Source organism: Priapulus caudatus, unplaced genomic scaffold (genome assembly GCF_000485595.1).
Source record: "Priapulus caudatus unplaced genomic scaffold, Priapulus_caudatus-5.0.1 Scaffold2088, whole genome shotgun sequence".
Taxonomy (NCBI): domain Eukaryota; kingdom Metazoa; phylum Priapulida; class Priapulimorpha; order Priapulimorphida; family Priapulidae; genus Priapulus; species Priapulus caudatus.
The window spans coordinates 2,893-14,969 of NW_014579149.1; the positions used below are offsets into that span (position 1 = coordinate 2,893).

General features: G+C 43.2%; 3 protein-coding genes across 3 annotated transcripts in view; 2 read left to right on the forward strand and 1 right to left on the reverse strand.

Annotated features, from left to right (window-relative positions):
* Nucleotides 1-1,698, reverse strand: part of LOC106818201 — a gene marked incomplete at its 3' end in the record, with an annotated part of 3,218 nt that extends 1,520 nt beyond the window's left edge. Inside the window, exon 1 of the mRNA XM_014822926.1 lies at nucleotides 1,240-1,698. Coding sequence (XP_014678412.1) covers nucleotides 1,240-1,599 — 360 coding nt within the window. The remainder of the gene's footprint in view (nucleotides 1-1,239) is intronic.
* A 721-nt stretch (nucleotides 1,699-2,419) lies between these two features.
* On the forward strand, nucleotides 2,420-4,513 carry LOC106818203 (39S ribosomal protein L42, mitochondrial-like). The gene is made up of 4 exons (XM_014822928.1): nucleotides 2,420-2,614; nucleotides 2,740-2,879; nucleotides 3,529-3,689; nucleotides 3,990-4,513. Exons 1-4 carry the CDS (start codon nucleotides 2,518-2,520, stop codon nucleotides 4,075-4,077), a joined length of 486 nt encoding a protein of 161 aa, XP_014678414.1. The 5' UTR covers nucleotides 2,420-2,517; the 3' UTR covers nucleotides 4,078-4,513.
* A 2,591-nt stretch (nucleotides 4,514-7,104) lies between these two features.
* LOC106818202 (ubiquitin-like modifier-activating enzyme 1 Y) overlaps nucleotides 7,105-12,077 on the forward strand; it is a 21,534-nt gene continuing 16,561 nt past the window's right edge. Inside the window, exons 1-4 of the mRNA XM_014822927.1 lie at nucleotides 7,105-7,150; nucleotides 9,256-9,438; nucleotides 11,140-11,207; nucleotides 11,677-11,716. Of these exons, the coding sequence (XP_014678413.1) occupies nucleotides 9,256-9,438; nucleotides 11,140-11,207; nucleotides 11,677-11,716 (291 nt within the window). The 5' untranslated portion in view covers nucleotides 7,105-7,150. The remainder of the gene's footprint in view (nucleotides 7,151-9,255; nucleotides 9,439-11,139; nucleotides 11,208-11,676; nucleotides 11,717-12,077) is intronic.

Here is a 12,077-nt window from a genome sequence, read left to right on the forward strand (position 1 = left end):
AGACGAGATCCCACTGCCGAGCAAAAAATCAGTGACGTTCATGATTTCGGCAGACAATTTCCGAGATCGACGCTAGCGGCATCTGGTGGCGTGGTTCCGAATTATCTGAAGCTACATACTTTACCTACGCACTTGCCTTTAGCTAGGCGCAAGAATAGGGCGATATTATAAAAGCGAATTTCTCAGTTTAGAAGACTACATCATACCTGTTGATATTATGACATACCACCAGCGCGCGTTAGCCATGATGCCATAGGTGCAGGTTCCTATTTGGATTCCCTTATGTAAACGCGTAGACCGGCCCCGTTGTCAGAAACATCATGCGTAGGTATGACATCATGAGTATAAAAATGTAATAATAAATGTAAAAGCAGTGTACAAATATTATGAGATTTTAGACTCGTGGTGTCATAATTATTAACGATGTTTTTGACAATGATGTCCCGAATTCCAGCGTCCCTGCGCGCGCGCTTGTACCGTCTGTTCCACCCACCAACACAATGCAATCAGTCAACGTGTTACAAAAGAGTTCAGTCTCGTCGTAATAGATATTTCCTAGCTTGTGTATTTAGTTAGTGGCTCATTGAGAAACGTATCCGCCTAGCTATGCACTCTGCCAAGAACGTCGGCTTTGCACGCTTTATCGGACACATTTTATCTCATACTTAAGCTAATATTGACGAATGCTCTATTTGCAAACCACCCACCGTGTTTATATAAACACCATTTCCAACATTTATGGTAGGTGCGAGTCTATTGAAGTGCTTGACTATATAGACTAATTAATTCTTTAGTGATGACACTGATTTGCACAGGTGAGTGACTTGCGATACAGACGCGTAGTACGTGCACGCGTTATTTTCCATATTCTAAAGAGCTTTTAACATCATTATACAAATATATTGTCTAACTTACTAACCCATGTATAAATTATCTATATTATATACCAAATAAAAGTTTTATAGCGTGGTTTACTGTTATTTATATACAGCAGATTATTCTGTACTTACATTACTACTTACTCTATTACCTACTACTTATCTACTATTTACTACTTAATACTTATTCAAATTACTTTACTACTTACTACATAATTTACTTCTTACTTACTATTAACTTAAACTACTTCACTACTAGCTACTTAGCACTTACTTAATACTTACTACTTACTACATGCTGTATTACGGACTACCTTACTCCACTAACACTAGTAACTCTCGCTAACGTGCACACACTCACCTCGCCGACGATCGTGTGCGGCCATTGCTTGGAGTAAGCCCACTGCTCACAGTCGGTCGTCACGTTGACGTCGGTATCGTAGTACACGATCGTACACTGCGGCAACGTGACATTGCCGCCGACGTCGACCGACGTCGGCAGGCCGTCGACGACGCAGTGGAACGGCGGCACGGTGGAGATGAACATGAGCGACAGCAGCTGACTCGCCCAGAAGAGGTTGACGAGGTTGAGGAGCAGTACGACGCTGACCTGGAAGCGGCCGTACGCTCCAAACATCTTCAGTATGTCGTCGACACGGAGCAGGGGCAGCGTCGGCAGCGTGCCCCTGAACTGCTTAGGCTGCCGCGGCAAGCGATCCATGTCTGTCGCGGTGCCGCCCGCCTACTCGTCCTCCTCGTCCTCGTCCTCGTCCTCGTCCTCGTCTTCGAAGTCTTCTTCCTCCTCCTACTTCTACTCTTCTCTTTCTACTTCTCTTTCTCCTGCTCCTACTCCTCTTTCTTCTCCTTCTCCTCCTCCTCCTCCTGCTGCTCTTCTTCTTCTTCCTCTTCTTCTTGATCTTCTCCTCCTCCTTCTATTCCTGCTGAGTAAGAAGTGTTGTATTGTAGGGCTGCGTGCTAGATGTACGTTTACGTGTACGTGTAGATGTAGGTGTAGATGTAGGTGTAGATGTAGGCCATCTAGGTGATAGATGTAGAATATAGTAGAGTACGTGATAAGGTGTAGATGCTTAGAATATAGATGTACGTGTAGTGTTCATGCTTTAGATCAGTTGAGAATGGTAACGCTGCTCTAGCGCGCATTTCGACTTCCGCTTTCGCGTCACACTCATCTCTCTGAAGTGATGCATTTTTGCGTTGGGATACGTCCCCCTCAGTATATTCGGTACGCACGCGAGGGAGGAGGCGGGTATGGGGGCGCCCCACACGAGAATTTTTTTGATATAGACAAAAATAAAGAATGAGTTTTTATGCAGTGTAAATTATAGGTGTAGGTGTAAGTGTAGGTGATAGATGTGATGCTAAGATGATAGATGATAGATGTAGATGTATAAGGACATGTAGATGTGTAGATGTAGCATATAGGATAGTATGGTGTAGATGTAGGATATTAGGTGGTAGGTGTAGATAATGTAGATATAGGTGTAGAATGTAGGTGTAGTGGTAAGATTGTAGGNTTTTTATACATTGCGCACACATTCCACGCACATTCCTGCACATTTTGCTGTTTAGTAGCACATTTCGCTGTTTAGTAGGACCCGAGAGTTCGTCATTATTCAATATGGCCGGTGCAGGGAGTAATGTCTCCCTTGTGCAAAAATCCACTACAAGAAGTTGTGCGATCATCTTACGAAACATTTTTAACTCACTACAGAAAAGTATGACATAAATAGACGTATAGTGAATCGATACAGCTCTATCGTGGTAACATTAGTGTAAAATGTGATAAATATAGTTAAAATAGTTAGTTATTCGTGTACGTTTAAACGTTATTTATTTACAGCTTCGTCCGTACAGTCACGGTCATGTTCGAGCGTGTCGTCCCGTGATACATTGAACGAGGATAGAATCGTTCTCACCGACGATGGATCAACTATCGTCTGCTACCACCCAGCGAAAGAGTTTCCTTATGAACATACGCGGGTAAGGAGTTAACCGCTACACCCTCCCCCAATATTTAGAAGATGTTAGACTGTGAATGCCTGATGAGGTAGAACGAAATCAATGTTGGCAGTGGCTACGGGTACGGTAGCCGTATCTTAATGTCTCGAGGCTACGGGTACGGGAGTCCATTCGCTTTCATACTTAACGAGACAAAGATGGCGGCGGTGGCGCTAGATTTCGAAATAACGCTTTGGGAAATAAATTCACGGTTTGAGAGTTTAGATGAGCTAGAACCCTAACCCTAACCCTAAACCATACCATAACCCTAACCCTAACCCTAATCCTAACCCTAACGCAAAAAAGGGGCTTGAACGACCGACGGCTACCGTACCTCCAGCCACTGCCATCAATGTTTTGCCCAAATACATGTAGTCTAATGTACGTACCACACAATCAATTAATCTACAGCTTGGGAAGGGAATTTACTTGTTCTGGATAATAGTTGGTTCAATAACGCCCAGCAGCTAGCAAATACTGATTGATATGTAGGAGTCGCATAATCATTGTTAATTAATACTCAATTAAGTAAAAGAGGAATGCGCAAGCAATAAACTAGTGTGCAAACCCCCCAGAGAGCCAAGAGCGACATCGCCCAAGCTAAATGTTCGTTGTTTTTTTTCCGTTGAAGCCGCTATCGAGGAACGAGGATGAATTGCGAGCAGGAGAGAGCGTACTCAACGTACAACACTTGGAGGAGTATCGCCGACGCTACGAGGTCACGAGGCAGGGGCCGACGCGAACGGAACTCGTGTCGATGTTCAACAACGCTCGTCACTTGTGGTTCCCAAAGTAAGCTCCTACTTACAGATAGATATATTGTTAGAAATGGGGGATGAGGAAAACAGGTGTCACGAGAGAGAGAGAGAGGAATAAATAGATAGAGAGAGCAGGAGACAGACAGACAGAGAGAGAGAGAAAAAAAGAGAGAGAGAAGGGAGATACAGAGAGAGAGGAGGGAGAGAGAGAGAAAGAGCAAGAAAGAGGGAGAGATATAGATAGGAGGGAGCAGGAGAGAGAAAGAGAGTGAACGAGCAAGAGAGAGATGTATATGACGAATAAATAACAGTTCCTCCGTTCGCTGCGTTTCAGTAACAAGAAGAAGAGAGCGCGGCGCGACCTGGGCCCCGACGACGGAACCCTGGCCAAACCAAACCAGTTCAAAGAAGATTCCTGGTGATCAGCAGCAAGCGCAGAGAGGGAGATCTAGAGAGAGAGTAACGTGACCTATAGTATTTGGCAATCGGCTCCTTCTCTATGCGCGCCCCTCGCGGTCGAGTTACAGTACACACGCCTGTTAGATCTCGTGTCGTAAGCATTCTCCTCTAATAACTGCATCATTGCAAATAAGACAATATATATGACAATTAATATTGACAATTAAGCAAAAATTGTCTAATAACTGCATCCTCGCTTAGATGATCAGCCTTATGTGATATCGTTGTAGCTGTCGCGTAAAGTGTGTAAAGTGCATCGACTTGTTAAAAGAAACCACTTCATTTCTGTCAATGTCTGTCAAAACGACACTGAAGAAATACATTACATTGTACGTAGTGTTTGGTATGTCTAAATGTAAATAAAAGTGAACCGAATAGGTGATGTGAAATTTGTCCAAACCGTGTGCTACTCATGTTGTTTTATTTCCTCGCACAATGCAGTAATTATAACAAACTCTCTCCGAAAAAAAGTTGATCTGATACGTTTGTCACCTCTACACTTTAACACTGGCCAGCACTGCCTGCCTCGTTTCTTAGCAGTGTCTGCATGTGTGAGTTATCGGAAAACTTGGTATAAACAAATCACAGTAGATTACACGATACAAGATGAAAAATAAACTGACAAGTCATGCTTACGTTAACCAACATTCTTTATATTATCAACTCGGCACAACATGGACAACCATGGTTTACGTCACAAGACCGCAAACTGGTACATTACATTACAGCTATATCGGCAGTTAACTGGCATTTCGTAGCAAAATACGACAATTCGTAATAAGCTTCATCTACTATGAATTATTTCCACCGATAGATGGCGCGAGGATGTCATATTCGATTATAGTCGCGGCTACATTATTGAAATACATACATCGAAGTGTAGGATGGGAATTTCACGGCTGACCCTTTACCAATCTTATCCAGTAAATGTTGTTTTGTATAAGTACTGTAATTATATTAATTTCACTCTACGTTAAAAACGTTTTAGAGTATTATAATACATTTAATAATGCATTTTACGGTTACACACAACATACAATGTGCCCATATGAATTATTTCTACCGATAGATGGCGCGAGGATGTCATATTTGACGTGGCAATGATATCCCCTCTGCGCGCGAACTACGCGTGTATTCATAGTAGTCGGTTCAGGAGTTGACGGTGTTTGCCATGAGTCTACGTTCGCTCTGTGCCCTAACTAAGGACATGTCAGTACTGGAAGTAGTTTATTTTTTGGCTGGTTACGTGCCTGCTTTAGACTATTCCATCTCACAGACGGGCTGGGGCAGTCACGGTGTAGTTATTTTACTATTTATAGGGTTTAGGAGGCAGGGACACAGTGACAATCAGCATTATTATATAAAGGAGGGGGTACAGGGGGTTGTCTTCTTCCTGCCTCCCTCCCGCTCTCCTCCCACCTCCCTCCCCTGTCCTCTTATCTCCCTCCCTCAACACCTCCATGATCCTTTATATTTTGTATTTTCTTTTTTGAATGTCATTTTAATAGTTTTTCTGACAGTTTGCGTAATATATATGTTTATCCTGTACAATGTATTTTCTCATGTATTTATTTCTCGTGCTATAGATTTTTTTTATTTTTTTCTACTTAGTATACCTGGTACTCTCTCTCTCTCTCTCTCGCGCACTCTCGCTCTCTCTCTCTCTCTCTCTCGCTCTCTCTCTCTCTCTCTCTCGCTCTCTCCTTTCCCTTCCGCTCCCCGCCCCCTTTTCTCCCGTCTCCCGTACCCCCGCCCCCTGTACGCCCCTCTTATTGGAATCGCCGGGAAGCGGCATTTTTTCGTGTCTCGGTATCCGTGCTTCTTTCTCCACAGACGCCGCCGCCGCCACACACAAAATACAGCCGTACGTTGTTTTAAGGGCGTGCGGAAAAATATATTCTCAAATTTAGTTTGCATGCGCACGCAAACTTTGGCGATGGTGTGTGTTTTATTATATTAAAAATGCATTATTTATTATAATTATGATGTGTCGCGTATCGTTGCGAGTAGTGAACGTATTAACGTGATTGCGTACGTACGTACGAGACTGTTTCACTCGCTCGATATACGTGTGCCGCGGGTTTGTTGCAGGGGAAAACTGCCGTGTGGTTTATTGATTCACGCCTTCGCTTGCAATCTACCCTTGCTTGGTTACGTAGCAACAACAATATCAGGACAATATCAAATAATACTGCGCCTGCCATGAATTCTCAGCTGCAAAAATAATGGAGGCGGTGCAATGCAGCTAGTGCTCTTCAACCATTGTGACGTCATGTGGGGACATTTGATTTGAGAACATTGTATGTTCTGAGTACGGAATCAGTTTTTTGACTGCTCCATTTGTGAACACATACATTATTTTGCGTGCATGTAAGAACAGCTGTATAGGTATACCAGTGTATATGCGGCGTGCGGAGTATATGTACCACCAGCTGTTGACGGATTGTGTGAAATTTCGATTTCATCGGGGGAGCCGAAATGCGCGCAATAAATGTGATTTTGTTCATCGTTTTTTCTGCCGAGATAATTTTACTGTTGTATTTGTTCGTTCACGGCTTGCGCAGACTGATGTTGACATTTTGACTCGGAATATAGCTACAGCCTATCGAGAGCAAAACTAGCGGTGCATTTGAATCATGTACACCGGCAATGGGAGTTGTTTTTGGGAAAAAGAAACTCTCGGCGGAAGAAAAGGTATATAGGTTCCCGCAACGATTTCTTCACGCGTTTCGCATAGCGATCAATTTTCCGTGAGTGCGTTATTTTATTTTCCCTGTACTCACTACTCACTATAAATTCTTACAACGTTGAATTGCTTTATGCGTTGTGAATATAACCCACTAATACTAATAGTGTTTATATGTGTTGATAAAACGCAAAAGACAATTTCCCGCGTAAATATTCATATAAATGGATGAAATAGAAGTGCAACTCACTGTGTGCAGTGTTTCGCATGAGGCGTTTCGTAGATGGTGAATCATTAGGGTCATATGCGACCTTTTCTATTGGGTGGCCCGCCATATTGCTGTTCAAGAGGTTTGTGTTATATTTTCTTTGTCGATTTCAAGCCGATTTCGGTGTTATTTGTTTACGTGGTTCCAATATTGTAATGTGGTTGCGCAAAGTAGTCATTTAATAATAAAATTATGGCGTATTTCCTTTTATTAGTTTAGTTATTTTGTAGCTAGTCTGTCTTCTTTCTGAGACTTATTATAAGTCAAACTAAAATGGTGTTCGGATTTCAATTTTACTACGCCTACGGACTCATCGTCGACGTAAAATAATTTGTCAGTTACGTTTTGAGTCATATACCATAACTCTTTAAAATTATTTACCAAAATATGGACTGTTTATTTTCAAATTATGTGTTTGCAAATGATATTTTTTTGTCTTTGAATGTTTGTTGTATCTGCATGCTTTACAAAGTCTGAAATCGTAGGACCTACTGTGACTGTCCTTTGTCTCGCTATGATTCATATCAGTATTACTGATTTATCATATGAATCATATTCATAGCAAGACAAAGAAAGTATATTACTGGTCTTTTGCTCACGAAAGTTCCACAGTTTGATCATGTCCAATTCGTTCCAAACGTGTTGCTAATTTCTCACTAATCATGATTAGATTTATAATTTCTATTGGGGATGTCAAGGAAAGTTATTTATAATATTATATAGGGAATCGATGTCTGTTAGTATTGCTAGTGGGCTCATGTGACATGTCAATTCTACATTGGGACCTTGCAGTCTATTCATATGACATCATTACGCTGTCATCACATTGTTGTCACACTGTCATCGCTGTACTATTGTCACATTGTTGTCCCACACTGTCATCGCTGTACTATTGTCACATTGTTGTCACACTGTGTCATCGCTGTACTATTGTCACATTGTTGTCACACTGTGTCATCGCTGTACTATTGTCACATTGTTGTCGCTATAAGCTGTCGTCACATCATTGTCAGTTTGTCATTAGATCTTTGTCAGTCTGTCATCACATTGTTGTCACTCCATCATCACTACACTCGTCACATTGTCATTGTCACCGCTACGGCGTCGTCATTGTTGTCTTCGTCATGTTTGCAGATGTCCAGTCTGTCATCTCTACACTATTGTTGCATTGTTGTTACTAAGCTGTCGTCACATTAATATTGTCACAGTCTGTCATCGTGCATTGTTGTGCAGATGTGCAGTGCTGCAATGTCCAGTGTTGTCAGTCTGTCATCACATTGTTGTCACCACTACACTGTCGTCACATTGTCATCGCTACAACGTTGGTATTGTCACCACACCGTCATCACGTTTACAGATGTCCAGTGCTACAAAGACACCGGCAGAGACAAGATGTCAGTCATGTCTGTCATCTAATATACACTATCGTCACATTATTGTCACCACATCATCGTCACATTGTTGTGTAGATGTCCAGTCTGTCATCTATATACACTATCGTCACATTATTGTCACCACATCATCGTCACATTGTTGTGTAGATGTCCATTGTCATCTCTATACTATTGTCACATTATTGTCCACCACATCATTCGTCACATTGTTGTGTAGATGTCCAGTCTGTCATCTCTATATTATTGTCACATTATTGTCACCACATCATTGTCACATTGTTGTGTAGATGTCCAGTCTGTCATCGTCTATTATTATTGTCACATTATTGTCACAGTCTGTCATCACATTGTGTAGATGTCCAGTCTGTAATCTATATCCTATTGTACCATTATTGTCACCACATCACTTGTCCACATTGTTTGCGTAGAGTCCAGTCGCGTCATCTGCTATTATTATTGTCACATTATTGTCACCCAGCATCACATCGTCACATCTTGTTGATGTAGATGTCCAGATCTGTCAATTCTCTATACTATTGTCACATTATTGTCCCACGATCATCGTTCACATTAGTTGTGCTAGGTGTCCAGTCTGTTCATCTCTATACTATTGTCACATTATTGTCACAGTCTGTCATCACATTGTTGTGTAGATGTCCAGTCTGTCATCTCTATACTATTGTCACATTATTGTCACCACATCATCGTCACATTGTTGTGTAGATGTCCAGTCTGTCATCTCTATACTATTGTCACATTATTGTCACCACATCATCGTCACATTGTTGTGTAGATGTCCAGTGCTACAAAAACACCGGCGGAGACACAAGCGGACATCAGCGTTTCACCTCCACATAAGAAGCAGCGTACGGACGCCTTCGGTGACGCAGAATCCAAGACCGCACCCGCCGCCGCCGCCAAGACTTCCGACAACGGTGTCACGACACCAGTCACTGCTGCTGCCGCTGCTAACTCGGTAAGGTGGCGCCACCACGCGGCAATATCGGCGCGGCGCGGCGTGAGACGGGTCACGTTTAAAGGCGTCTACGCTCGGTAGATGGCGCTGTCGGCGCGCAGCACTCCGCGATATCGGTGCAGCGCGAGACGTGCTGCATTAGACTGTCGCATCGACGGCTACACTCTGTAGATGGCGCTGTCGGCACGCAGCACTCCGCGATATCGGTACAGCGCGAGATGGGTCACGTTAGACTGTTGTGTTGGCGGTTACGCTTGGTAGATGGCGCCAGTGTTCGAAATTTACGTCGGCTCATCGGCCCGCTGCCGACAGTTTCGATGCCGGGCCTACAGCTTCTTGATAAAACAGGCCCGCTGATCCTACAGCTATTTGATCACCGAAAATTCGAAACACTGAGAAACTGTTACATGTAGAAATCTTTTCTTGCATGTTAACTTCCAGGGGTATTTATTTTAAAACTAATCCGTGATAAACTGTGACATACATGTAAACAATGCGTTCGCCCACTGCATATTCGCGCAGCCTGATTGTAAATGAAAGAGCGATAGCCTGGAACCTTGTTCCAAGCTGCGCACCACAGTGTAGTAAACTAAAGGGCAAGTTGCCAGTCGAGTGCTCCACTCGCAATGTTATGAGACGCTACTACATTGCTACCGATGTGTACCAGACTACCAGTCTGTCTCTGCTGTCAAAGTGGAGAGTCGTAGTTACCAAGGAGCTACATATAACAACGATGGGGCGTTTCCTTAATTGTGAGCCCCCGGCAATGAAGCATAAACAGTCATCCGACGAGAGGAAGGAAAAACAGTGGGATTATGATTATGGATATTGATAATGACTAATAAACACAAGGAAGAACATGATATGCTGTTTTATTACTGTAATTTGCTCCAAAATTGGCAGGCCTACAGCTTTGCTGGCAGGCCTGCAGCTTTTAGGAGCTATAGGCCCTGCAGGCCTACAGCTTTTTCTGCTCAGTGGCAAACACTGGATGGTGTTGCTGCATGGTTTGTTACGTCGCCGTCGCATGCATTTTTTCCCCCTTCCGTTATTTTAAGGCTAAGAGCCGCGTGTGCGCAGACTGTCAATATTGAACCAGATCTGTGAATTAACGCGCGCGTACGCTGCGTCGGTGTAGGCAAACAAATGTTTTTATCTACTATAATTTCACTATCTAAGTTGGAGTTTCAACTTCCTGGACTTTGCACGTGCAGATATCGCGCGACCATCTTGATTTGCCGTGTGTTCAATCCTCGATTTCTGTTTCTGCCACGTTTCGCGAAGAAAGCGCGTAGCGAACGTCGTTAGCTAGTCACACTTCACGTCTGCCGCCACCCGAGAGGTTAGAGCATCCGATTTAAAAGTTACGTGACGAGCAGGAATCGGCGATTGCATCTCTCTATCGTTTACGTCTTTCTACCGGAAGTGGGGCCGCATTTTTACGCTCTCGGTATCTGTTTAACGTGGAGTGGTCGCGTGCACTGATGGGTGTTGTTCGTTAACGTGATGTTCTCTCGCGTGCGCGGCTGACGGTTGTTCGTTAACGTGATGTTCTCTCGCGTGCGCGGCTGACGGTTGTTCGTTAACGTGATGTTCTCTCGCGTGCGCGGCGGACGGTTGTTCGTTAACGTGATGTTCTCTCGCGTGCGCGGCGGACGGTTGTTCGTTAACGTGATGTTCTCTCTTGCGCGTGTTTTGCAGACGACAATGGCGAGGAACGGATCCGCAGCGGAGGGAGACATCGATGAGGGATTGTACTCTCGACAACTGTGAGTACTCGCACGATCGTGGCGCCCCCTAACTCCCCCCCCCCCGCCGCCGTCGCCGCGGGGCGAGGGGGAGGGGAGTGAACGATCAATTTCCTCATGACATCTATGTTATGATGTTACATGTAGCTTTAGCATCTATGTTATTATGTTACATGTAGCTTTAGCATCTATGTTATGATGTTACATGTAGCTTTAGCATCTATGTTATGATGTTACATGTAGCTTTAGCATCTATATTATGATGTTACATGTAGCTTTAGCATCTATGTTGTTTAAGTTACGTTTACGTTCTGTGGTGTGATTGTGATTAGCATATATAAAGATTAGCTTCTATGTTATTTATCGTTAGTATCTACATACCGATGTAGCTCTAGCATCTGTGTTATTTATGTTACAGCTACGTATTAGCATCTATCGTGTATCACAGCTACGACCGTGTAGTGTAACATCTGTGTTATTTATGTTACAGCTACGTATTAGCATCTATCGTGTATCACAGCTACGACCTTGTAGTGTAACATCTGTGTTATTTATGTTACAGCTACGTATTAGCATCTATCGTGTATCACAGCTACGACCTTGTAGTGTAACATCTGTGTTATTAATGTTACAGCCTACGTATTAGCATCTATCGTGTATCACAGCTACGACCTTGTAGTGTAACATCTGTGTTATTTATGTTACAGCTACGTATTAGCATCTATCGTGTATCACAGCTACGACCTTGTAGTGTAACATCTGTGTTATTTATGTTACAGCTACGTATTAGCATCTATCGTGTATCACAGCTACGACCTTGTAGTGTAACATCTGTGTTATTTATGTTACAGCTACGTATTAGCATCTATCGTGTATCACAGCTACGACCTT